Consider the following 26,654-nt stretch of genomic DNA (forward strand, 5'->3'; position numbering starts at 1 on the left):
ACAGGACATTGGTGAGGCCTCTTCTGGAGTGCAGTGTTCAGTTCTGGTCTCTGTTATGGAAAGATATTATTAGATTGATGAGGGTTCAGAACAGATTTTCAAGGATGTTCCTAGGAATAGGGGGTTTGAGTTACAAGCAGAGGCTGGGACTATTTTTTCACTGGAGCATAGGAGGTTAAGAAGTGACCTTGCAGAGGTTTATAAAATCATGAGGGGTGTAAATAAGGAGAATGGCAGGTATCTTTTCCCTAGTGAGAGGGATTTTGAGACTAGGGGACATATTTTTCAGGTGAGAGGAGAAAGATTTTACACACAGAATGGTTTGTGTGTGGAATGAACTTCCAGAGGAAGTGGTGGATGTGCGTGCTGTTACAATGTTTAACAGACATTAAGTAAATGAACAAGAAATGTTTGGAGGAATGTGAGACCAGTTTAGTTTGGGATTATGGTCAGCATGGAATGGTTGGTCTGAAGGGTCTGTTTCTGCACTGTATGACTCTATTAATAAATTGCCTGGACTGGGATCTGGTAACATTGACTTGTTTCATTGCTCCAGCTCATCTAAACATTTAAAAACATGTTCCAAGGTGCAGGCTATATATCTAAGACAATGTGATGGATATATGGAAGTCTTATTTAAACCAGGGCTGTTAGGTTCTGCTTGAAAACACACTTGGTTACAACAAAACCAAAATGCCTTACAATAGGTTGAGAAATTATTATTCACAGCAATATGACCCTTACTGAAGGAGTGAATGGCCTTCTCTCTCTCTCTCTCTATTCCCTGTGTGTGTGAATAGCACTAATCTAAATTTTTTGAGGTGAAATTGGACAGAGGTTGGGAGTACAGAATTGTCCAATTGTAGGCAGTACCCACTAGTTCTATTGAAGTCAATGCAAGTGAATGATGGACAAGGGATCACTGGCAACGAATGAAACATTCCCCACTCCTGTGAACCTTCATGTGTTCCATTTTGACACTTGTTGTAGCAGCAGGACGGAACTGTGTCCTCAGACACATTCATCTGAATACAACCTACCTGTCTGTGAAACTGAGACACAAAAGCAGACTGCTCACCCATCCATCCTAACTTTGAAGATTTGTTCCTTCTCAATGTTGGACTCCGCAAAATGTGGAATGTCTGTGTGTATGCATCGGGGGAAGACAAATTTTGACATCTAAACAGTGTTTTGGCATCTAGATTGTAGAATCTGCCCAAACCTTCCAACTAATGGAGTGGACAACAGGTTTTAAAGTGGGCAAGTAACTCTGATGAAGACCTAGAAACACAGTTGAAAAAGTATCAGGTTTCCCTTGCAAGAGAAACACCCCCCTGATTTTTATTTTCCCCCTTCAGAGGGCCATTACACTGTGGAATTCTCTTGCACAGGGAGCAGTTGATAATGGGTCTTAGAGTTTACTCAAAGCTCAATAGATATATTTTTGATACCAATTCACACCAATCACCTGGCCTCAGCAGATGTCTCCACTTGCCAACCACTGGATAATAATCCAGCATTAGTGGCCCTCTTCCAAGTCACACTGACTGGCTGTAGCATATACACTTTGTCAGTGTTCAGCAGGGATCGATGCTGGAATCCTCAGGTGGATTAGCATTCCACCCACAGCCATTTTAGGAGAAGGCTGGCGGTTATGAGGTCAACAGGAGCTGGCTCCTCCCTGAGAGTAAATGAACAAAATCAACCTCCCAAGGTGCAGCGACAAACAGTCCTAAACAGAAAACCATTGACTCAAACCTTTCCAGATCTCTGTCCTATCTCCCATGGTTACCTGGGAGATTCAAGGAGCAGTCAAATGATGGTCATTACCACCACATATCATAAAGTAAAGATCAAACACTTCTAAGGTCTTGTTTATTTTTTCAAAATTCTTTGGGCTATGGGCAACATTTGTTACCCATCCCTAACTACCTTGGACGGGGTGGTTTGCTTGACCGTTTCAAAGGGCAGTTAAGAGTCAACCACATTGTCTGGGTCTGTGGTCATATGTAAACCAGATCAGCAGATTTTCCTTCCCTAATGAGGGGCATGGATCGGATAAATAGACAAAGTCTCTTCCCTGAGAATGGGAGAGTCCAGTACTAGAGGGCATAGTTATAGGGTGAGAGGGGAAAGATATAAAAGAGACCTAAGAGGCATTTTTTTCACTCAGAGGGTGGTAAGTGTATGGAATGAGTTGCCAGAGGAAGTGGTGGATGTGAGTACAACTGCAACATTTAAAAGGCATCTGGGTGGGTATATGAATAGGAAGGGTTTGGAGGGATGTGGGCCAGGTGTGGCAGGTGGGACTAGATTGGGTTGGGATATCTGGTCAGCATAGACAGGTTGGACCGAGGGGTCTGTTTCCGTGCTGTACATCTCTATGACTCTAATGGACAGTACTGAACCAGGTGGGTTCTTAACACAGCAGTGAGAATTTCACATCAGCCTAAAATCTCAACATGAAAGCAAGTTCCACTAGGTGCCTTGTTAGGGTTTTAACTCATGTGCCCGGGTTATCATCCTGGCTCTCTGGGTTACTAGTCCAGTGACATTCTCATTATACCAACACCTCACCTGAATAGTATCTGCTTTATTTGTAAAGCAGATTAAAATGTGTTAATTACCAGCAAAAGATTGTGAATTCTAGAAACAAGCTGTTAACCCAAGAAATTAACATAACGCTTAATTTATAGAATTTCTACAGTGTGGAAGCAGGTCAGTCAGTCTATTCCAACCCTCCAAAACAGACCCACCCCATCCCTGCATTTCCCATACCTAATCCACCTAGTCTGCATATCCCTGGACACTATGGGGCAATTTCCCATAGCCAATCCACCTAAACTGCACATCTTTGGACTGTGGGAGGAAACTGGAGCACTCATGCAGACACAGGGAGAATGTCCAAACTCGCCACAGTGGAATCGAACCCAGGTCCCTCGTGCTGTGAGGTAGCAATGCCACCCCAAAATCCAAATCATAACCAGCTTTTTGGCTGGATTTCAAACTCTCTCACATTGAGGAGTGACCTTTTGTTACACCTCTGCTTTCGTGAATATCCCCTCCTACTTTGATTTCATACCCGTTTACATATTAAGCTGTTCAATGCAAGGTAGTGTTGTCATCACCAATTGAGATTAATTGTTAAAAATAACATTTTTCCCAAAGTAAAGTCATTGCTGCCCACCACCATGTGCTTTACAAGTGGGACCCTCAATTCTGAACATTGACCCACCATAAAACTTCAAGCAAATATGTAAACAGCAGATACCCAGAAGTAACACATTGTCTGGAATTCAGGTTAATTTAATACAGAGTAACAAATACTTAGGAATTAGTTGTAGGCTAGAGTTTATCACTGAGAGAGATTTGATGTTTACATAGCAAATACATGGGAGTAAGTTACAGATTGGAATCTAAGTTTGTGAGAAGATTTGTAGCTCGGGTGCTCGTTGTTGTGGTTCTGTTCGCCCAGCTGGGAATTTGTGTTACAGACGTTTTGTCCCCTGTCTAGGTGACATCCTCAGTGCTTGGGAGCCTCCTGTGAAGCGCTTCTGTGATGTTTCCTCAGGCATTTATAATGATAAATCACAGAAGCGCTTCACTGGAGGCTCCCAAGCACTGAGGATGTCACCTAGACAGGGGACAAAACGTCTGCAACACAAATTTCCAGCTCAGCGAACAGAACCACAACAGATTGGAATCTAATTGAAGAGTTGTTGAAGTTAATATTTAGGATATGAATAAACAAACACAGAGGAAGAGTAGGCCACTCAGCCCTGCGAGGCTGCTCCCTCATTCAATAAGATCATGGCTGATCTGATTTTAACTTCAACTCTACATTCCTGCGTATTCCCAGCCCCCCCACCCCAATAATCTTTCACCCGCTTGGTCATCGAGAATCTATCTGCCTACCTCTGCCTTAAAATATATTTAAAGATTCTGCATCCATTTCCCTTTGAGGAAAGGAATTCCAAAGGCTCTCAAACCTCTGAGAGAAAAAATATTTCCTGACTTAAATAGGCAACCCCTTATTTTTAAACTCTGACCGTCTGGTTATAGATCCCTTAGGATCTTATATATTTCAAATTAAGTCACTTTTGGCTTTCTAGACTGCAGAGGATATAGGCTTATTCCGGATATTATTGGAGGAAACCTTCTCTGCTTCCAGTGTATTTACATCCTACTGTAAGTATAATACACGGTACTCCAGTTGCAGTCTCATCAGTGGCCTGCATAACTAAAACATGAGCTCCCTATTCTTGCTTTCAATTTCCCTCACAATAAAGCACAGCATAAATGACTCAGTGAGAGATACTGGCTGATATCTAGTTAAAAGGTTCTATATTGTAGAATAAAGGATAATTAGGAGTGAAGTGAGTACTTGTGGTGCATCATGAAGGGAATGGATAGAGTGAGTACCCAAGGTCTTTTCCCTAGGGTAGGGGAGTTCAAAACCAGAGGGCATAGGTTTAAGGTGAGAGGGATAAGGTTTAGAAGGGACCTAAGGGGTAGCATTTTCACACAAAGGGTGGTGCGTGTATGGAATGAGCTGCCAGAGGAAGTGGTGGAGGCTGGTACAATTACAGCATTTAAAAGGCACGTGGATGGGTATAGGAATAGGAAGGGTTTAGAGGGATGTGGGCCAAGTGCTGGCAAATGGGACTAAATTAGATTAGCATATCTGGTCAACATGGATGAGTTAGATCAAAGAGTCTGTTTCCATGCCATGCGTCTCTGACTCTATCTGTGAGCCAAGAGGTTTGGATTCAAGTCCCACTTGCTTCAGAGATGTGTGAAAGTACTTGCTTGATTAGGAAATTATCTAGCCAGGAGTGAGTTGTGGTTTGGTGGTACTGTCTCTATCTTAGTACCTGAAAGACTGGGTTCAACTCCCAGTTGTTTGGAGGTGTGTTATCATGTGTCCAAATGGGCTGACTAAAAATATGTTGATACAAGTTGACCTGATTGCAGGAATGTGCTGGCTTATCTATGGAACAACAGGTATCCATGAGTAAGTTACAGGCTGGAAACTAATCAAGGGCTAAGTAAAGATTGTTAAAAATTACTAAACCTCTAGTATCAATAGCTCTCAGAATTCCTCCTGTAAATCCATCTTTTTTATAAAACAATGTATGATGTGGAACCTTTGGGGACCAATATATTCCATATTATTATCTCTGTATAATATAAATAACAGTCCATGTTACATAATACTCACTGAATTTATACTGTAAATAACTAACATTCTGTATATTATATAACAGTGCATTGCATTTACCAGTGTAAAATGCACAATAACATGTTACAAGGATTGTCTTGTGGCACAAGTCTATTAATGCTCAGGATTCAATCAGTCTCTGTTTCCAGAAGAAACAGATTCTTGGACAGTTAGGATGAGGGATTGAAGTATCACCCAATTCTACAGCAAACCGGGTAGCCAGACCAGTAGAAATCCAGAGCAAAGCTAGTCGAAGACTTCAGAAAGCATTGTACAACAAAGAACACGTGTAATCTCAATAAAACGTGTTAAAATGTGACCCTGCCACCCCAAGTGTAGCATGAATAATCACCTGGCAATGCCCACAATGTCCTCATTCTTCCTGCTTCCATTCCCCCTCTTCAAATTGCAAATAGAGGAGCAGCCACTTACAAATGTGGACGTGTGCACCAATTGCAGCTACACATCTTATGAATTAATAATGTGGCCATTGAACAGTCTGAGGAGCTTGACCTTAGCCTGGATTGTGGTGCTCTATCTTTGGAATCTCTGGTTAGCAAGGATATGTCATCACTGCCTCCTCCCAGCACTGGTCACCCAATCTGCCTATCCTCGCCTCAGACGGCCAACTGCAAAATAACCTGATTCTTCCTTACACCTTTGGATGGCTCTTTGCTGTCAACTGTCAATTCTCAGAGACCTCAAAACAATCCTTAAGACTTGGTAACTTCTACTTCCCACAATACACCATCTGAATCCTTTGCTCTTTCTGTTAATGCTGTTTTCAGATCATGTGGTGATTTGTTTCGTTAAAAAAAATACACAACTGATGATAAAACCACCACATTTAGCTGCCGTTAATCGAAATATACATTGTACAGATTTTCACTCTCTGTGTTGTCATGTGGAAACCCAGGTAAGGCCCAGACGCAAGTTAAATCTTCTTGATCACCTCAAATGGCTGCAGTAACACAGCCTCAAACCATTTAGGATCTCGGACAGCTTCCCTCAATCGGCACTTTTCCCAAAGTTCGAAGATAAATCATTATACTGTCTGTGCTGCTTTATTTATTTTCTGTTGTCTGTTTGGCCTCTACTTGTTCAGTCGCAGTAATCTCTGGTTCCCAAAGCAGGAACTCATGCAGTAATGTGTTCACAATTTCCGGGCACTCCATCATAACCATATGACTCCCCTCATCGATGACCTTCAGGAACGCAATCAGCAAGATCTGATTGGTAAAAGAATGGGTGGTTAGTCAACTGAACATCGCTATTAAACAGGTGCACCCTCCTTTCCAACCAGCAGCCCTTGCAGAATCACAGAATCTCCACATTCCAGAGGCCATTCAGCCCATCCAGTCTGCACCGACTCTCTCCGAACAGCATCCCACCCAAACCCAGCTCCCTATCTTATCCCCATAACCCCGGACTCCCCATGGCCAATCCACCTAACCTGCACATCTCTGTTCCCAGGTTATTCTTTCCTAGGACATGGGTGTTGCTAGCAAGGCCATCTCTTATTGCCCACAAACTGTTTGAGCCTTCTGAAATAGCTTCAGCAATGTGACTCAATTAGTAATGGTCAACTGCGTTGCTGTGGGTTTGGAGTCACATGTCGGCCAGCCTAGGTGAGGATGGCAGATTTCCTTCCCTAAAAGACATTAATTATTGTATGTATGCATTTTATTCATTAATGGTAGTCTCATGGTCGCCATTGTGGAGTTGAGTTTTCAACTCGAAGTTCATTGCAGTTGGATTTAAACTCTACTGCCATGGGTGAATTGGAGCCCATGGATCTGAAGCATTTGTCTTGTTCTTTGGAGTATTGTTCCAAGTAACTGAGTCACATTGCAGCCACTGTGCCCCTCTCTCTCCCAGTTTCTGTTACTTGCTCCCCTCCTCAGTGGGTGTGTTACATGGCCGGCTGTAATCCGTGAGCAAAGGGAGGTGTTTGAATTATGTTTTAACACCAACATAAGGACCGGTCTCCTGTTACTCAGCTCACATCCCTCCTAGCCCCAGGTACGTTCCAGCAGGAGTAGAATCCCTGACACATCTAACACTCAGACCCTGGAGCACCAGAGGGATCTGTAATATCCCACCTCTACAATACCAGCTCCCTTAACAGGATCCCTGGATTCATCCTGGGATCTTCCTGCAGTGTGTGTGCATTGATTTAGCCTCTGGGGTTGTGCAGACACAAAACTACATTGGACCACTCAACCCTTCAAGTCTATTCTGCCATTCAATTAGGCAAGACAACTTGCATTTATATAGCACCTTTGACTCAATCACAAAATGTCCCAATTAACATACAGCAGTGAAGATTTGGCACGGACTGAAGCAGGAGCCGATTGGGCTAGTGACCACAGGCTTGACCAATGAGGGTAGCTGCAGGGATGGCAGGGTTTCGGGAGGCAATTTTAGAGATTTCAGTTCTGGTCGCCAACAATGGACATGGTGGGATGAACAAGAGGCAGGGTCGAGGGACTGCAGAGATCTCAGGAGGTTACAGGCAGAAGGTGAAATCAGGGAGAGGTTTAAAGATGCAGGAGAATGTGTCACTGGACTGGAAGCTAACGTGGGTCAGTGAGCAAGGGTGTGATGGTCAAGCAGGATACAGTGTGAAACTGGATACACAGCTTTGAATGAAAGCAAGAGGGTGGAGGGTAGAAGATGAGGGTCTTCATTCCGGAGATAAGGGGTTTGACTTATTGAGAGAGATTGTGCAGGTTAGGCCTATTCTCTATGGTGTTTAGAAAAATGAGAAGAAGAAGTAATTGAGGAAGGGGACTGACAAAGTAGGGACGTGAAGAGCTTGTGGAGCAATCTAGAACAAGAAGGTATAGTTTTAGGATAATGGGTGGATTCACTACCGCAAGAGTGCGGTGGACACTGGTACACTGAAGGAGTTAGGAAGATTTTGATCAGTAACAGGAATGAAGGGTTATGGGGAGCAGGCAGGAAATTGGAGTTGAGGGGGAGATATGATCAACTGTGGTTGTATTAATTGGCAGAGCAGGCTCAAGGGGCTGAATGGCCTCATCCTGCTCCTAGACCTTATATAGTTATGATAGAATCATCAAGCTGAGACCTAAGCGCATAAATGAGGGTTTGGACAGGAGTGGACACACTCATGGTTGATTCTGAGCAAGTGTAAAACCAGAGAATTTGTTACCTCAGCCATTCGCTGGTCTTCATCCACAGGGACAAACTTGTCATGCATTCCATGCACTAGCAGAACAGGCACCGTCAGTTCAGCGTGGTAGACCTCATCACCCTCGGGCCAGTACTGGCCACTCATCATCGCCTGCAACACGAAGGAGGTCACCTTAAAAGCATTCCCCTCCTTCAACAACTGTTTCTCTTTCGCCCCCTGTCGGGCAAATGCCGCTCTAAAGAGATGTCAGAAACAAAGCAGAGAAAACGCACATCAATTAATAAACAGCACGAGCAGATTTCCCATAGCCCCACATGTTACAAGGCCAACAATCAGATCAGAGATTTCCAAGAGAGACTAGACTAGCGGGGGTTCTTTTCTCTAAATGTTGCAGAGTGGCCAGATAGAGATCTTCGAGTTTATGAAGGGATTGATAAGATAGCTGCAGAGAAGTTTCCACTTGTGAGAGAGACCAGAACTAGCGACGATACATATAAGATAGTCACTTGAATATAATTATTGTAAATATAAGCCAATCAATCCAATCAGGAGCTCAGGAAAAATTTCTCTATCCAGAGAATGGTGAGATTTTTACAAGGAACAGTTGAGGCAAATAATGTGGATTAGGTTAACACATGAGGATCAAAGGTTACGGGGAGAAAGCGGGAAAATGGGGTTGAAAAACCGATCAGCCACGATCGAACAGTGAAGCAGACTCGATGGGCCGAATGGCCTAATTTCGGTGTTGCACGGGACTGGGGGCAAATGGCGGTGTTGGGGGACGGCGGGGTTGGTGTTGAGGGCGCGGGGGGCCGGTGTTGGAGGATGGGGGGATGCTGTTGGGGGACGAGGTGGCAGTGTTGGGGGACGGGGGGCTGGTGTTCGGGGGCGGGGGCAGGTGTTGGGGGATGGGGGGGTGTGGCCATTGGGGCTCGGGCAGTGCGGGCGTTGGGGGACGGGGATGCGGGCGTTGCGGACGGGGGGGTCTGGTGTTGGGGGACGGGGGGACGGTGTTGGGGGATGGGGGGTGGGCATTGGGGGACGGGGGGTGTGGGCATTGGTGCTCGGGCAGTGCGGGCGTTGAGGGATGGGGATGCGGGTGTTGGGGGTGGGCGGTCTGACGTTGGGAGACGGCGTTGGGGGACGGGGGGGCTGGCGTTGGGAACGGGGGTGGGCGTTGGGGGACAGGGGTGCCGACATTGGGGGACGGGGGGGATGGTGTTGGGCACGGGGTGGATGGTGTTGGGGACTCGGGGGGGTGGGGGGGCGGAGGGCTGATGTTGGGGCCAGGGGCTGGTGTTGGGGGATTGGGAGACGGCGTTGGGGGACACAGGCGGGTGTTGGGGATGGGGGTATGGTGTTGGGGGACAGGGGGCTGGTGTTGGGGACAGGGGGCTGGTGTTGGGGGCGGGGGGACGGCGTTGGGGGATGGGGGCTGGCATTAGGGGATGGGGGGTGCAGGTGTTGGGGGATGGGGGTGCGGGTGTTGGGGGATGGGGGGACGGCGTTGGGAGACAGGGGGGAATGGTGTTGAGGGATGGGGGTCGGGGTGCTGGCGTTGGGGGATGGGGGTAAGGGCGTTGGGGGATAGGGGGTGGGTGTTGGGGACGCGGGGATGGGGTGACAGCGTTGGGGGAGGGGGGGTGGGTATTGGGGATGGTGGGATGGTGTTGGGGGACGGGGGTTGGCATTGGGGGATAGGGGCTGGCGTTGGGGGACGGGGAGTGCGGGCGTTGGGGGACAGGGGTGCGGGTGTTGGGGGACAGGGGTGCAGGCGTTGGGGACGGGGTGCGGGCGTTGGGGATGGGGGGCTGGTGTTGGAACGGGGGGACAGCATTGGGGGACGGGGGAATGTGTTGAGGGACGGGGGGGTGGGGGGCTGGTGTTGGGGGACGGGGGGGCGGGTGTTGGGGACGGGGGCAAGAGTTGGGGGACGGGGGGTGGGGGGTAGGTGTTGGGGGATTGGGGTGGTGTTGGGAGGCAGGGTGCAGGGGCGGTGTTGGGGGATGGGAGCTGTGTTGGGGGGCGGGGGGGCCGGTGTTGGGGGACGGGGAGCGGGGGACGAGGGGGCGGGTGTTGGGGGACGGGGCGGGTGTTGGGGGACGGGGGCGGTGTTGGAGGACAGGGGGGGCGGGTGTTGGGAGCACGGGGGCCGGTGTTGGGGGACGGGGAGCCGGTGTTGGGGGATGGGGAAGGGCTGGTGTTGGGGGCGGTGTTGGGGGACGTGGGCTAGTGTTGGGGAACGGGGGCTGGTGTTGGGGGACGGGGCGGTGTTGAGGGTTGGGGGATGGGAGGCAGTGTTGGGGATGGGGGCTGGTATTGGGGGGCGGGGGATGGTGTTGGGGGATGGGGACTGGTGTTGGGGGATGGGGACTGGTGTTGGGGGGCTGGGGGATGGTGTTGGTGGGCTGGGGGCTGGTATTGGGGGACGGGGGGGCTGGTGTTTGGGGGGGGGGATGGTGTTGGGGGACGGGGGGATGGTATGGGGGAACGGGGGGATGGTGTTGGGGGATGGGGCGATGGTGTTGGTGGACAGAGGGATGGTTTTGGGGGGCTGGGGATTGGTGTTGGGCAACGGGGGATGGTGTTGGGGGCAGGGGGGATGGTGTTGGGGCGCGGGGGGCTGTTGTTGGGGGATGGTGTTGGGTTGCGGGGGGCTGGTGTTGGGGGACGGGGGCTGGTGTTGGCGGACTGGAGGAGGCTGTTGGGGGACAGGGGGATGGTGTTGGGGGCCGGGGCCTGGTGGTGGGGGACTGGGCCTGGTGTTGGGTTGCGGGGGGCTGGTGTTGGGGGACGGGGGCTAGTGTTGGGGGATGATGTTGGCGGACTGGAGGATGCTGTTGGGGGATGGGGGGATGGTGTTGGGGGGCTGGGGAATGGTGTGGGGGGGTGGGGGATGGTGTTGGGGGACGGGGACTGGTGCTGGGGGACGGGGACTGGTGTTGGGGGATGATGTTGGCGGACTGGAGGATGCTGTTGGGGGACGGGGGGATGGTGTTGGGGTCGGGGGGGTGGGGGATGGTGTTGGGGGGGGTGGGGGTGGTGTTGGGGGCCGGGGCCTGGTGTTGGGGGCCGGGGCCTGGTGTTGGGGGGGTGGGGGAATGGTGTTGGGGGATGGTGTTGGGAGACAGAGACTGGTGTTGGACGGGGGCGGGGGGCGGTGTTGGGGGACAGGGGGGATAGTGTTGGGGACAGGGGGATGGTGTTGGGGGGCGGGGGGATGGTGTTGGGGGGCAGGGGGATGGTGCTGGGGGGTAGGGGCTGATGTTGCGGGACAGGGGCCTGGTGTTGGGGGACGTTGTTGGGGTTTGGGGGGCTGGTGTTGGGGGACGGGGGGCCAGGGTTGAATGGGGGGGGCTGGTGTTGGGGGACGGGGGGGTGGGTGTTGGGGGACGGGGCCGGTGTTGGGGGACGGGGCCGGTGTTGGGGGCGGGTGTTGGGGGACGGGGGCCGGTGTTGGAAGGTGGAGCCTGGTGTTGGGGGCCGGGGATGGTGTTGGAGGGCCGGGGGATGGTGTTGGGGGACCGGGGGATGTTGTTGGGGGGCCGGGGGATGGTGTTGGGGGACCGGGGGATGTTTTTGGGGGACCGGGGGATGTTGTTGGGGGGCCGGGGGATGTTGTTGGGGGGCTGGGGGATGTTGTTGGGGGCTGGGGAATGGTGTTGGTGTGCTGGGGACTGGTGTTGGGGAACGGGGGGACGGTGTTGGGGGGGGTGCTGTTGGGGGACGGGGGCAGGTGTTGGGGACGGGGGAATGGGGGAATGTTGTTAGGGGACAGGGGATGGTGTTGGGGGACGGGGGGGATGGTGTTGGGGGACGGGGGGATGGTGTTGGGGGACGGGGGGATGGTGTTGCGTTGGGAGGCGGTGTTGGGGGACGGGGGGCTGGTGTTGGGGGATGGGGGCTGGTGTTGGGTCGGGAGGCGTTGTTGGGGGACGGGGGGGCTGGTGTTGGGGGGCGGGGGGATGGTGTTGGGGGACGTGGGCTGGTGTTGGGGGACGGGGCGCTGGTGTTGGGGGACGGGGCGCTGGTGTTGCGGGACGGGGGGCCGGGTATTGAGGGACGGGAGGGTCCAGTGTCGGGGGACGGGGGGACAGGGTTAGGGGCGGGGGGCAGTGGGGCTCACGCGCTGTGCTGCTGCAGTCTCCTAAACAGGGAGGAGACCTTAAAAACTCCGAGCCCCAGAGGAAAGGCATTTAATCGATTGACCGAATAATTGATTGTCTGAACGAAATAGTGCACGCCCATCGCGTTTGGATAATCAAGGTTCCCCTGTAAATGGGAAATGATGATGTTGCAATTTTCCATGCAAAATGTGACCAAACATCATGACAACATTACTGCAGATATCCCAACTAAACCTGAACTGATCCGCAGCCAACATCCACTTTATATAGAAGGTGCCTCCTTTGCCCAAAAAACAATGATAGTACCCAATTGCAAACATGATGGGAACAATAAAACAGGTGAGGAATAGAAACTGGGCTTTTTATTTGCCTTGGAGTCACTGTGTTCATTTTTTGCAGGATATCCTTGATCAAAAGAATCAATCCCAGCTTAATCTCCAGGTGCATGTCCCTTATGACAGTTTACTTTCACCTTCCAGAACAAACTGTGCCTTTCCAAGCCAGTTGGCCAGTTACTGCCAGACTTCATTAGGTTTTCTGCTGTTACTAAAGTCCTGGAACCGAGTGCTGTGTAAACTCAGTTCACACTGCCCTCCACAGCCACCAGGGTCAACTGCACAGCTGGGAGAAATCGGTCAGAAAAATCATGGTAGTTCTTATTATTAGATTTGCTTTCAATATTTTATGTTATTTGACTGGGTTATTGGATGGAATGTCATTTGGAAGTGAAAAAAAAAGAGTTGCAGCAGGGTTGGAAACCCCCCCAGAGAATGCTGGAGAAACTCAGCAGGTCTGGCAGCATCTGTCAAGAGAGAAATAGAGTTAATGTTATGGATCAAGTATGAATTCTGAAGAGTCTAACAGGGCTAGACAGAGGAGATGCTGGAAGGATGTTCCAGATGTTGGGTAGACCAGAACCACGGGGTCACGGATAGATCATTTAGGACTGAGATGTGAAGAATTGGGGGGCAGCATGCTGGCTCAGTGGTTAGCACTGCTGCCTCACAGCGCCAGGGACCCAGGTTCAATTCCAGCCCCAGGCGACTGTTTGTGTGGAGTCTGCATATTCTCCCTGTATCTGCGTGGGTTTCCTCCAGGTGCTCTGGTTTCCTCCCACAATCCAAAGATGTGTAGGTCAGGTGAATTGGCCATGCTCAATTGCCCATAGTGTTCAGGTTACAGGTAGTGTTAGGTGCATTAGTCAGGGGTAAATACAGGGGAGGGGGATGGGTCTGGATGGGTTACTCTTCAGAGGGTCGGTGTGGACTTTTGGGCCGAAGGGCCTGTTTCCACACTGTAGGGAATCTGTGCTTCTATGAAATATCTCCACCCAGAGAGTGGCGAGCCTGTGGAATTCACGACCACAGAAAACGGTCTAGCCCAAAACATTATCTGATTTCAAGAAATGAATGGATAATGCAGTTGAATCTACAGGGATCAAAGGATATGGGGGAAAACCAGGAAAAGGCGATTGAGTTGGATGATCAGCCGTGATTGTCGTGCAGTCGGCTCGAAGGGCCGAATGGCCTACTTCTGCTCCTCTGTAAGAGTCATACCAAAAGGAAATGCCATCTGTGTTTCTCTCAGCACAGACTTGCCAAGTGGCTCCAGCATTCTTGGCGTTTGTTTCAGATTTCTAGCATCTGCAGGATTTTGCTTTTATTTGGGAAGTGGTGACCATCCAAACAGAGGAGTCTCCCATAAGAGACGGAAAGCTGAGTCCCAGAGGTTAAAGGTTGGAATCTAACCCACCACAGTGGCCAGTTCCGTCAGTACCGCCCCAAAACGGTCACTGGTTGTCCTTACTTGAGGAAGCTCCACGCGAGACAGGGCGAGAGGCAGTGTAGGACACAGGTGGGCAGGTTGAAGATGGAGCACAAACTGGGTTCCAGTGCAGTCGGACCTCCTCCATTGATCATCACCACCTTGTGTACTTGATCTGGATACTCGTGAGCCAGAAACGTGCAGAATGAGACCCTGAGGAAGAGAGATTCCCAGTAAGATGCCGGGCACACCCTCACCCCTTCCAGCCTCGAAGCTCCCTCTCATCCCAGCCTTCCTTACACAGGCCAGCAACATTACTCCAGTTATCACTCCATACGGACCAGAACCTGCCCTAGGGTAAGAGGAACAAGGGTGACCACGGTGCCCCACCCCCAATCCTGGCACCAGTGGAGGGGGTATCTGAACCAGGGCACGGGTGACCTTAGAATACTGGAGAGTAGCGCCCATGTGACCTTTTGCAGAATACGGCACAGGGATGTGGCACACAGTGTGAACTGCCCCAGGGAGAGGGAGAGCCCTGTGCAATGGGATTTTCCCTGGGGGGGGGGGAGGCCTCACGTGGGATCTCTGGGGCAGAGGGGGTACAGGATGGGAAGAGCCTTAGGAAGGGAGGGTTACAGAGTGGGATTTGTCCCATGGGAGCAGAAGGGGGTGGGGGGGAACAGTGGGATGTGCCCCATGGGAGTAGAAGTGGGGGGAACAGTGGGATTTGCCCCAAGGGGTGTGGGGTGGCACAGTGGGATTTTTCACCTGCACATCCACCAATATCATTTATTGTATCCATTGCTCCCGATGTGGTCTCCTCTACATTGGGGAGACTGGGCGCCTCCTAGCAGAGCGCTTTAGGGAACATCTCCGAGACACCCGCACCAATCAACCAAACCGCCCCGTGGCCCAACATTTCAACTCCCCCTCCCACTCTGCCGAGGACATGGAGGTCCTGGGCCTCCTTCACCGCCGCTCCCTCACCACCAGACGCCTGGAGGAAGAACGCCTCATCTTCCGCCTTGGAACACTTCAACCCCAGGGCATCAATGTGGACTTCAACAGCTTCCTCATTTCCCCTTCCCCCACCTCATCCTAGTTTCAAACTTCCAGCTCAGTTACTGTCTCCTTGACTTGTCCGACCTGCCTATCTCCTTTTCCACCTATCCACTCCACCCTCTCCTCCTTGACCTATCACCTTCATCTCCTCCCCCACTCACCCATTGTACTCTATGCTACTCTCTCCCCACCCCCACCCTCCTCTAGCTTATCTCTCCACGCTTCAGGCTCACTGCCTTTATTCCTGATGAAGGGCTTTTGCCCGAAACGTTGATTTCACTGATTGTTGGATGCTGCCTGAACTGCTGTGCTCTTCCAGCACCACTAATCCAGTATTTACCCTAGGGGAGTTGGGGGAGAAGAGGCAGTGGCATTTAGCCCAAGGGAGCAGTGGGTGGAGGGTGAAATGGTGGGATTTACCCCAAGGGAGTGGAGTGGAGGTGGGGGTGGGTTGGTCTGTGGGGTTTGCCTGGGGGGGGGGCTAATGGGATATACCTCAGGAAAGCATGGGAAGCACACGGTAGGATCTGCCCAAGGGAACTCCCTCCCTAAGAGCATTGTGGGGTCCCTACAGCACATGGACTGTAGCGGTTCAAAAAGGCAGCTCAACTCTACCTTCTCAAGGGGCAACTAGGGACGGGTGATTAATGCTGGGGCCAGCCAGCGATGCCTGTCTCTCATAAGAGCACAAGAGAAAAAAGGGAGAAGGAGTGAGGATGTCCTCCACAGTGTGATTTTCCCCACAGCCCTCTGAGACGGCAGAGACATAAACAGCCTCGGGCCCTTTTTACCTCTAACTGTGTCAGTGGGCAGCATTTGTGCTTCTAGATCCAAGTGGATTCACTCCCAATCCAGGGATCTCGAGACTCAGACCTCCGTGATGAACTGAGCAAGTGCTGCTCTGTCACAGGAGCTGCTTTTTCAGATCCAATGCCAAAGTGGAACAGCTCAGGTGAATATAAATGATCCCATACTGCTGGGAGTCCTCCCCCATGTCCTGGGATAGTCCCTCAGTCAGCACCACTACAACAGATTATCCAGTCATTGTCACATTGCTGTTTGTGGGATCTTGCTGTGCTCAAATTGGCAGCCACATTTCCTATAACAGTTCATCCACATCAGACTCACCTTACTCACTGCAAAGTGTTTTGGGGCACTCTGAGACTATGAAAGGTGTTAGAGAAATCACACCAATCGACATCTGGCTCCATAGAATCAAAGAATCCCTCCAGTGTAGGAACAGGCCATTCAGCCCATCCAGTCCACATTGACCCACTGAAGAGAATCCCACCCAAACCCACCTCCTCCTAACCCAACCCAACCCAATCCACCGAACCTGCACATCCCTGGACTGTGGGAGGAAACCCACGCAGACACTGGGAGAATGTGCAAACTCCACACAGATAGTTGCCTGAGGGTAGAATCAAACCTGGGTCCCTGGCGCTGTGAGGCACCAGTGCAAACCACTGAGCCACCGTGCTGCCCACAGTTACACAATCTCCTATTTTAGTGAATCTATCCCATGACATCCAAACAGCAAAATCCCACACGTTTCTCAGCTCTACCACCACCCCACACAACCCTCAACAGCCCTTCGGTCTCACCTGACCCCAGAATCCTTCTTTGACCTATCCCTTCACCTGTGCAGTCCTGAATTAGTTTCTCATCTGGGTTTAAATTTGATTTTGTGAAAAAAAAATCATTCAAAATAAAAAAAAAGTTACAGAGATGGAGGGTCCCTGTAATAGGCCTCAAAACCACTTTGGAAAAGAATGCATCAACTCCCTCTTCTTTCACTCTGTCCTTTTCCTGTGCGGACACTGAGAGGTAGATTTTCACCAGCATTCTACAGTCCCACAACACCTTGAGATGAGGGAGAGCCCGGACACTGATGCTCAACTTTGGGAGGCATCGCAGTCCCACAGTATCCTGTCCTCTCACATGACAAGGATGGTGGGCTAGGGAGAGTGTTCTGTACCAAGAGAAGCTATTAGGTACAGGGCATGTAGAAACATCTAAAGTAGGAGCAGGATTAGGTCATTCGGCCCTTCGATCATGCTCTGCCATTCATTGCTGAACCTCCAACACAGCACCCTGTCCCGCTTTCTCCCCCACACCCTTTGATCCCTTTAGCCCTACAAACTGTACCTAACCCCTTCTTCAAAATATTCAACTGCTTTCTGTAGCAGAGAATTTCACAGGCTCCCCGCTCTATGGATGAAGAAATTTCTCCTCACCTCAGTCCTACCCATTGTTCTTAAACGGTGATCCCCTGGTTCTTGACTCCCCCACCATCGGGAACATCCTTCCTGTGTTTACGCTGTCAATTCCCGACAGAATTTCTATGAGATCCCTCCCTCTCCTCAGTCTTCAAAACTCCAGTGAACACAATACAAAACAATCCAGTCCCTTGATATCACTTGATTAGATTCCCTACAGTGTGGAAACAGGCCCTTCAGCCCAACAAGTCCATACCGACCTTCAAAGAGTAACCCACCCAGATCCATTCCCATTTGCCTCTGACTAATGCACCTAACACTATGGACAATTTAGCATGGCCAATTCACCTGACCTGCACATCTTTGGAAATTGGGAGGAAACCGGAGCACCCGGAGGAAACCCACGCAGACACGGGGAGAACGTGCAAACTCCACACAGTCAGTCGCCTGAGGCGGGAATTGAACCCGGGTCTCAGGCGCTGTGAGGCAGCAGTGCTAACCACTGAGCCACTGTGCTGCCTCTTATATGTTAGTTCTGCCACTCCAGAAATCACTGCCAACCCAGGAAGTACACCCTCCATTCAAGGGGCCTCTCACTGACCCTGTGGGCTCAGTGCCAACAGCAGTTGGTGTGTTTACCCACAGGATGGCATCTCAAGTGTGAACCTACCCATAAGAGTGTCCAATCAGGATGTTACGTTTCTTGCCATAGCGCCTAAAGATGGCCCTCATGTCCTCAGCGAGGGCATAGAAAGTGTAGGCAGCTCCGATCTTTGGCGCGGTGCTGGAGCCATGCCCAGCAAGGTCTGGGGCCACCACCTCATATCCCAATTTGCCAAAGAAGTCCAGCTGCTCCTTCCAAATGTCCAGGGAGCCGCCGACGCCGTGGATGAAGAACAGCGCCACGTCCGAGTGGCTCCCCTTGCAGCTGGTGATCCGCTTCTTGCAGTCGATCACCACTGTCTTCTTCGGCTTGCGCTTGCGCCGCTTCACTGTGCCCTGCTCTGGGACGGCGCCGTTGGCCTGGGGTGAGGCGACGTTGGCATCGGAGAGTTCGATCTCCACTGTGCTGCCAGGCTCGGTGTTGCCATTCTGGCAGTGCAGGATCTCAGAGCGGATCACATCGCCGAGGTTCTCAATCACCACCTGGCCGTTGCGGTAGACAGAGATCTTGCGCTTGCAGTGCACCACCCCTTTACCGGACATCTCCTCTCCCTCGCCTCCCTCCTCCACCACCACGCTCTCCTCTTCCTGCTCTGCCGGGCTCCGGCCTGGCACGATGTGTTTGACTCGCAGGATCCGGCCTGGCTTCACCTCGATGTAGTCATAGCCGTCGCTGGACTCCACACTGTCAATGGCTCCCACCACATTCAGCGCCCTGCCCGTGATGCAGCACATGATCCCATCGGTTATACTGGTCAACATGTTGAACCTGAGAACAGACAGAGATTGGAGACAGAGAGGTTAGCATCCCTTTTTCGGACCTATCACCACCACTCCCGTGTGTATCCCATTGAACCAATTAACACAAGCATATGAACAATAATCAAGAGAAGGCCATTCGGCCCTTTGAGCCCGTTCCGACATTTAATAAGATCGTGACTGATCTGATTTTAACCTCAATTCTACATTCCTGCGTATTCCCGATAATCTTTCATTCCCTTGGTCATCAAGAATCGAAATGTCTCTGTCTTTAAAATATTTAAGGATTCTGCATCCGCTACCTTTTGAGGAAAGGAATTCCAAGATTCACAAACTTCCGCGTCAATAAAGTGTTTCCTCCACTTTGTCTGAAATGGACAACCCCTTCATTTTAAACTCTGACCCATAGCTCTCGGTTGTCCTGCAACAGGAAACACCCTTTCCACGTCCAAGTCCTGATCAAGTCCTCCTCAGGATCTTATACCTTTAACTGTTCTAAACCCAGAGGGTACAGGCCTAGCGTGTCTAGCCTTCCCTCATAAGGCAATCCACTCATTCTTGTGATTCAGTTTCCAACTCTACAGGAAAAGGGAGGGAACCAGATAAATCTTTGAGGTCTCTTATACTATCTAAGATCATAGCAACCTGACTCTGTATGGTTGAGGGGGAGCAGTGGCGTAATGTTAATGTGACTGGGTTAGGAATCCCAGGTGCCCAGGTAATGTTATGGTGATATGGGCTCAAAATGCACCACAGCAAAGGGTTGAAGTTTGAATTCAACAAAAATATGGAATTTAACAATCGCCGGCCCAATTGTGACCACGTAATACTTGATTGATGTAAAAGCCAATCTGGTTCACTAATATCCTTTTAGGAAAGGAAATCTGCTGTCCTTAGCCAGTCTGGCCCACAGGTAATTCCAGACCCAGAGCAATGTGGTTAGACCTCCTCCTTTAAACTAACTTTGAACCTGTAACAATTCACATCTGACGTGTGTGGGACTTGAACCCAGTACTTCTGATCCAGTGCAAGATTACATTGGTGCTGGAAAAGCACAGCAGGTCAGGCAGCATCAAGGAGCAGAAAAATCAGGAATGATAAAGGGCTTTTGCCCGAAATGTCGATTTTCCTGCTCCTCAGATGCTGCCTGACCTGCTGTGCTTTTCAAGCACCACTCTGACCTTGACTCTGATCTCCAGCATCTGCGCTTTCATCTCATTGACACTACCAGTGCAGTATACATTATCTCATCAACTTGTCCGGAGAGTCTGTTATTCACCCATGGGATGTAGGCATCACTGGCTGGGCCAATATTTATTGCCCATCCCTAGTTGCCCCTTGAGAAGGTGGGGGTGAGCTGCCTTCTTGAACCGCTGCAGTCCATGTGCTGTAGGTAGACCCACAATGCCCTTAGGGAGGGAATTCCAGGATTTTGACCCAGTGACACTGAAGGAATGGCAAAATATTTCCAAGTCAGGATGGTGAGGGGATTGGAGGGGAACTTGCAGGCGGTGGTGTTCTCATGCATCTTACACACCTCTGGAGCAGACGGGACTCAAACCCTGGCCTCCTCGCTCTGAGGTGGAGACACTATCACTACAGCACAATAGACCTCCCAAAATGTGGTTGACTCTTAATTGAGCAGTTAGGGATGGGCATATCCTACAAATGAATATAAATAAATAAATGTACCTTCTGTCGTGTCCCTTTGGTGCAGAAATAACTATTAATCACAAATTTAAAAATAAAAATTAATCTTGCGACAGACAGCATCTCCAGAAAATTCCAAATTTCGACCACTCTCAGTGTGAACGAGAGTTGCCTAATTTCATTCTCCAAATGTCCCCATACAGGTGAAGTTGTTTCTCCGTTATCCCACACTGTTCCCCCTTTCTTAAACAAAATCTTGGATCAAGTCCTCTTTTAACCTTCTAATTTTCTGTAAAATTTTCTAACCTTCTGTAAAAATCTCCTCATCCTTTAAGTCACAGGGCCCAGCTTTAGTGCCTTATCTAGATGCACAAATTCAGCCAACGCTTTTCAAAATGCAGTCACTATATTGCGGCAGTGAAATGAGGCAAATAGTTTGAGCACCGCAAGTTCCCACAAACAGAAATGAAATAGATGACCAGAGCATCTGCTTTAGATGGTGAGGGGTAAACACTGGGCAGCACACTTGGAATATTGCCCATTAGGGGCTCAGTAACATATCTGTGAGATGGCACCTCTGACAGTGCAGCACTCCCTCACTGAACCATCAGTGCTACACTGCCTTTGGGTTTCAGTTTACAAACTTCTGTGCTCCTGCAGTGAAAGACTAAACTAACTGAGCCTCAGCGACCAGAGAATGAGGTGGGTTTGATGGGACTTTGGGCTAAACCTAAAGAATACAGACTTTAGTGTTTAAGGATTGACCATTCATTGCCAGACGGGGGTGCTAAAGCATAATGAGTTTCTGTGGTCCTTAATAAAAGTGGATCATCCTGAAACTCTGGAATTGCCTCCTTAAACTTCTTCTTAAGCCTTTCTCTCCTCCTCCTTACAGATGCTTCCCTTTGGCCAAGTCACCTGCTCTAATCTCCCCTTGTATGGTTCAGTACTGGATTTAATTCTCATAGCACTCCTGTGAAGCAGCTTAGGAATGTTTTATCACATTGTTCTTGTTGAGGGTCTATAGACTGATGCTTGTCAGAGATTACAAATGGCTGTTGGTTAAGTCCTAACTAATATTAGATTAGATTAGATTACTTACAGTGTGGAAACAGGCCCTTCGGCCCAACAAGTCCACACCGCCCCGCCGAAGCGCAACCCACCCATACCCCTACATTTACCCCTTACCTAACACTACAGGCAATTTAGCATGGCCAATTCACCTGACCTGCACATCTTTGTGACTGTGGGAGGAAACCGGAGCACCCGGAGGAAACCCACGCAGACACGGGGAGAATGTGCAAACTCCACACAGTTAGTCGCCTGAGGCGGGAATTGAACCCGGATCGCTGGCGCTGTGAGGCAGCAGTGCTAACCACTGTGCCACCGTGCCGCCCATGGGTCATTCAGCAAAGAAAGGCTGGGTTTTCAGATGTGGAAATTCAAATATCACGATGTACCATCCCCGTTCACATGACCCTTCTCCCAGACAACTTAATTCTTTTATTCATCATTTATCTCTCACCTCAACTACAGGACTGAGAGGTGCTTATCAATTATTTACACCTGTCGTTTCTCACAAACTCTGGCATTCAGCAATAAAAGGAGAATCTTCTTTCTTCCTTTTGCTCATCTGTAATCAGGGGAGAGTGAGAACACAGACCTCCACTGTACCTCCCCAGTTGCACATTCAGGGGCACTGTAGACTAGAACCATTCTAGAAAGAAAACCCGACATCACTGGAAAAGCTCAGCAGATCTGGCAGCATCTGTGGACAAAAATCAAGGTTAATGTTTCAGGTCCAGTGACCCTTCCTCAGAATTGATGGTAGTGAGGAAAATATCATTTTTTTTTATGGAGAAGAGAGGGTCGGGGGAGTAAGGAGTAACTCATAGATGGGAGGAGAGGTTCCACCTGTCCCCAGTGTTGCGGACTGAGCTTGGTGCCAAGCGACACTCCAAGTAGTTGGACTGTTCCGTATCAACTGTCCTTCATGGAGAAATTAGCAAAGAGAAACACTTTTGATCATAATCCATCAGGAGGTGGTCATCATGTAGCATCCTCAAGACCATGAGGGAAAAGGAGAGGGTGGGTCCTGTTGCGTGGTTCCCTGAGCAGACTGTCAAAGTCATTCAGCAGAATGCCTCATCGCCAGAACATCCCAACAAGCTCCAAGACATTGCTCGGCTTGTGGTGAGACGGGCATGCCCGTCAGATCCTTCATGTGTAGCCGGACTCTCTGTACACTGCCCTCGAAGAGGCTGTGGAGGGGTAGAGACTGTCACACATCTGCTGCTAGAATGTGCCTTTGCAAAGAAAGTTAGGAGAGAAATGCAGTGGTTTTTGTCACATTTCATCCCAAGCAGCTCCATGACACGGGACTCTGTGCTCTACAGTCACAGAATCCCTACGCTGTGGAAACAGGCCCTTTGGCCGAAGAAGTCCACACCAACCCTCCAAAGAGTAACCCACCCAGACCCATTTCCTTCCATTTATCCCCAGCTGATGCCCCAACACTACACATCCCTGATCACTGTGGGCAATTTAGCATGGACAATTCACCTGACCTGCATAATCTTTGGACTGTGAGAGGAAACTGGAGCACCCGGAGGAAACCCACACAGACACGGGGAGAATGTGCAAACTCCACACAGACTGTTGCCCGAGGCTAGAATCGAACCTGGATCCCTGGCGCTGTGAGGCAGCAGTGCTAACCACTGAGCCACCGTGCTGCCCTGTTCCCTGGGCCACACACAGAAACAAACATCAAGTGCACCTGGAGAACCATCAATTCAGTGAAAGATGCTCTTTGCTCTGCCCGAATCTTGTTGGTCTTCCAGAGCTTGCACGAAAGTTTGGGGCAGCTACTGCCAAGGCGCAGTGGGGAAAGACCACAGTCTGAGGTCTTTCTGCCAAAGTTTAAGAAGGGTCTGTTCAGTTATCAGACCCTCTCATTGCCTCAATGTACGTGGAGTTTCCTGCACAAGTAAGAAATACTCAATTTTGTTTTGCTGGTATGGAATTGCTTTAATACCTGTGAATGGAGATAAGGATATTTTAAGGATAAAGTAATTTTTGCAATAAAAATATTGACTAGAAATTGAGCTGGACTGGTCATATAATTAGAGTGGTTACAAGAGCAAGTCAGATACTAGGAATACCACAGCAAGTAACTTACCTACTAATCTCCAAAACCTATCCAACATCTATAAGGCATAAGTCAGGAGTGTGATGGAATACTCCCCACTTGCCTGGATGGGTGCAGCCCCAACAACACTCAAGAAGCTTGACACCATCCAGGACAAAGCAGCTGCTTGATTAGCACCACATCCACTCTCTCCTCCACCGATGCTCTGTAGCAGCAGTGTATACTATCTACACAATGCACTGTAGAAATTCACAAAGATCCTCAGACCAATACCTTCCAAACACGTGAACCCTTCCATCACAGGTAAAGCCCAATTGTGCCAATCAATCCTTGGCCTCTGTGTGGCTTGTACCACATAGGAAGGGGAAATTCCAAGGTGAGCTACTGGGAAAGGCTTCATGAATGTAATCATTTCCCTGCACTTGCTCTATAGTCCCACAAGAGGGCAGACAGGAGAGAGGGATAACCTCATCCAGAGTTTGCTAATTTCACTCTGAAATTAACCAACTGTGAGTTCCTGTTACTTGTATCAGATGTTAATAATTGGGAGTTCAATCATTTTTAAACCTGAACATCTTCCTCTCTGTCCTTTACCCACCCCGACACCCTCAGCCCTGTCATGTCATGCACCGCCAACCCATTTGACCGACTTATCGTCCTAATTGTCCACTTTTCTTTCTCCTTAGCTTATGATCATCAATCCCTTTAACTGCCTAAGCTTCTTTCTCTTTCTGGGCTCTGGCTCCAGCTATCCACTCACTCCTTCCCACCCCCACCCCAACCCCTGTCTTCAGCATAAATATCACCCTTTTTCCCAGGTACACTCAGTTCTGAAGAAGGGTCACTGGACCCGAGAGGTTAACTTTGCTTTTTCTCCACAGATGCTGCCCGACCTGCCGAGTTTCTCCAGCGATTGCTGTTTTTTGTATCATATGTGTTTCTGTCTTGGGTTTGTTACAGTGCTCCAACGAGGCTCAGTGTAGAAACAGCAGGGTGCGTAGGTTAGGTTATTTTATTTTAGATTAGGAATAATCTTTGGCACAACATCGTGGGCTGAAGGGCCTGCTCTGTGCTGTACTTTTCTATGTTCTATGTTCTAACTAACACTTCATCTTCCGCATAGACACTTTATAACCTTCAACATTGAGTTGAGTAATTTCACAGCATAAAGACCTCCTTCCTCATCTATGACCTAACCACATGTCTCCAGGTCCTGTCACAAAATGGGTTGTTCTCAGCTCAGCTCGGGAGGTGATGGCCTAGTGCCATTATCACCGCACTGTTAATTCAGAGACCTGGGTAATGTTCTGAGGATCTGGGTTTGAATCCTGCGACAGCAGTTGGTGGAATTTGCATTTGGAGGGGAGGATTTTAAAACTTGGCATTAAATGATGGCTGTGAAACTGCCAATTGTTGGGAAAACCCCATCCTGTTCACTAATGCCCGTTTAGGGAAGGAAGCTGCCATCTTTACCTGCTTTGGTTGACATGTGACTCCAGACCCACAGCGATGTGATTGACTCTTAACTGCCCTCTGGGCTTTTAGTGATGGGCAGTCAATGCTGGCCTAGCCAGTGATGCCCACATCCTGTGAGCCAGCTTTAAAAACCTACTCACAGTCCCCATTAACACCCAACTAACTTCCTCTCTTTCCTGGCTTACTATCAACAATCCCTTTGTCTGCCTATCCTCTCTTTTCTTTCCATTTGGGTTCTGTCTCCACCAATCTGCTCACTCCTTTACCCCCCACCGCCCTCTGCCATCAGCATAAATACTGCCCTTTCCCAGCTGCTATTAGGATCAGTGGACCCAAACACTCTCCCGCTCTCCCTCTCCCTCTCTCTCGCTCCCTCTCCCTCTCCACCCCAACAGACATTGCCAGAGCTGCTGAGTTTACATAGCACCTTCTGTTTTCGTTTGTTAGTGTCAGGTGTGAAGTTCAACAGGAGGAGGAGTTACATAGTTTTCGAGAAAACTGAGGGACAAGCTGCAAGGCAATCAGAGGGGTCAGCGAGTAGGTGTGAGTGTAGTGGCCATTACTAAGCAGAAGGTGCTGGGGAAATAAACAGGTGGATAAATCACCCAGACAGGATGGACTACACCCCAGGGTTTGGAAGGAGATAGCTAAAAAGATTGTGGAGACAAATAAAAACTGCAGATGCTGGAATCCAAGGCAGACGAGCCAGAGGCTAGAAGAACACAACAAGTCAGGCATCATCAGGAGGTGGAGAAGTTAATATTTCGGGTATAACCCTTCCTCAGGACTGGGGGTGGGCGTAAGGGGAGCTGCAGATAAAGGGGGTGTGGATAGCAGGATGGTAAGGGGGGATGGATGAAGACAGGTAGAGGTTAGGACCTGGTTGTTAGATAGGAGGAATGAATCCGGTTGGTAGCTGAAAGGAAGGGTTGATGAGAGGAATGGAAGGGAGGGGGAGGGGATGGGGAGGGACGTTATTTGAAATTGGGGAACTCAACGTTGAGTCCTCCAGGCTGTAGTCTGTTCAGGCAGAAGATGAGGTGTTGTTCCTCCAATTTGCAGCTTGATTCGTTGTGGCAATGGAGGAGGCCAAGAAGATTGTGGAGACCATGTGGGTGATCTTTCGGGAATCACCGGAGTCAAAGAAGGTCCCCAGAGGACTGGAAAATGCGGAATGCAATACCTTGCTAAAGGCAGGGACACAGAAGGCAGGAACCTCTCGGCCAGTTAACCTAACCTTAATCATTGGAAAGATTCCAGAGGCCATTATTCAGGAAGAGATTGCGGTGTACTTGGAAGGGCACGGTAAAATAGGGCTGAGTCAGCACAGCTTCGTCAAGAGGAAATCAGGCCTGACAAATCTGGTAGAATTCTTTGAACAGATAACAAGCAAGTTAGACAA

The 26,654-nt window shown here is 49.8% G+C and overlaps 1 protein-coding gene across 2 annotated transcripts in view; it reads right to left on the reverse strand.

Moving 5' to 3' along the window:
- Positions 1–3,551: 3,551 nt before the first annotated feature.
- LOC140494765 (protein ABHD8-like) overlaps positions 3,552–26,654 on the reverse strand; it is a 32,439-nt gene continuing 9,336 nt past the window's right edge. Inside the window, exons 2-5 of one of the 2 annotated variants that reach the window (XM_072594339.1) lie at positions 18,227–18,988; positions 14,315–14,485; positions 8,400–8,616; positions 3,552–6,450 (exon numbers count right to left, since the gene is read on the reverse strand). In XM_072594339.1, coding sequence (XP_072450440.1) covers positions 6,286–6,450; positions 8,400–8,616; positions 14,315–14,485; positions 18,227–18,988 — 1,315 coding nt within the window. In that variant the 3' untranslated portion in view covers positions 3,552–6,285. The remainder of the gene's footprint in view (positions 6,451–8,399; positions 8,617–14,314; positions 14,486–18,226; positions 18,989–26,654) is intronic. The other variant, XM_072594340.1, reaches the window with a different exon arrangement.

Source organism: Chiloscyllium punctatum, chromosome 24 (genome assembly GCF_047496795.1).
Source record: "Chiloscyllium punctatum isolate Juve2018m chromosome 24, sChiPun1.3, whole genome shotgun sequence".
NCBI classification, from domain to species: domain Eukaryota; kingdom Metazoa; phylum Chordata; class Chondrichthyes; order Orectolobiformes; family Hemiscylliidae; genus Chiloscyllium; species Chiloscyllium punctatum.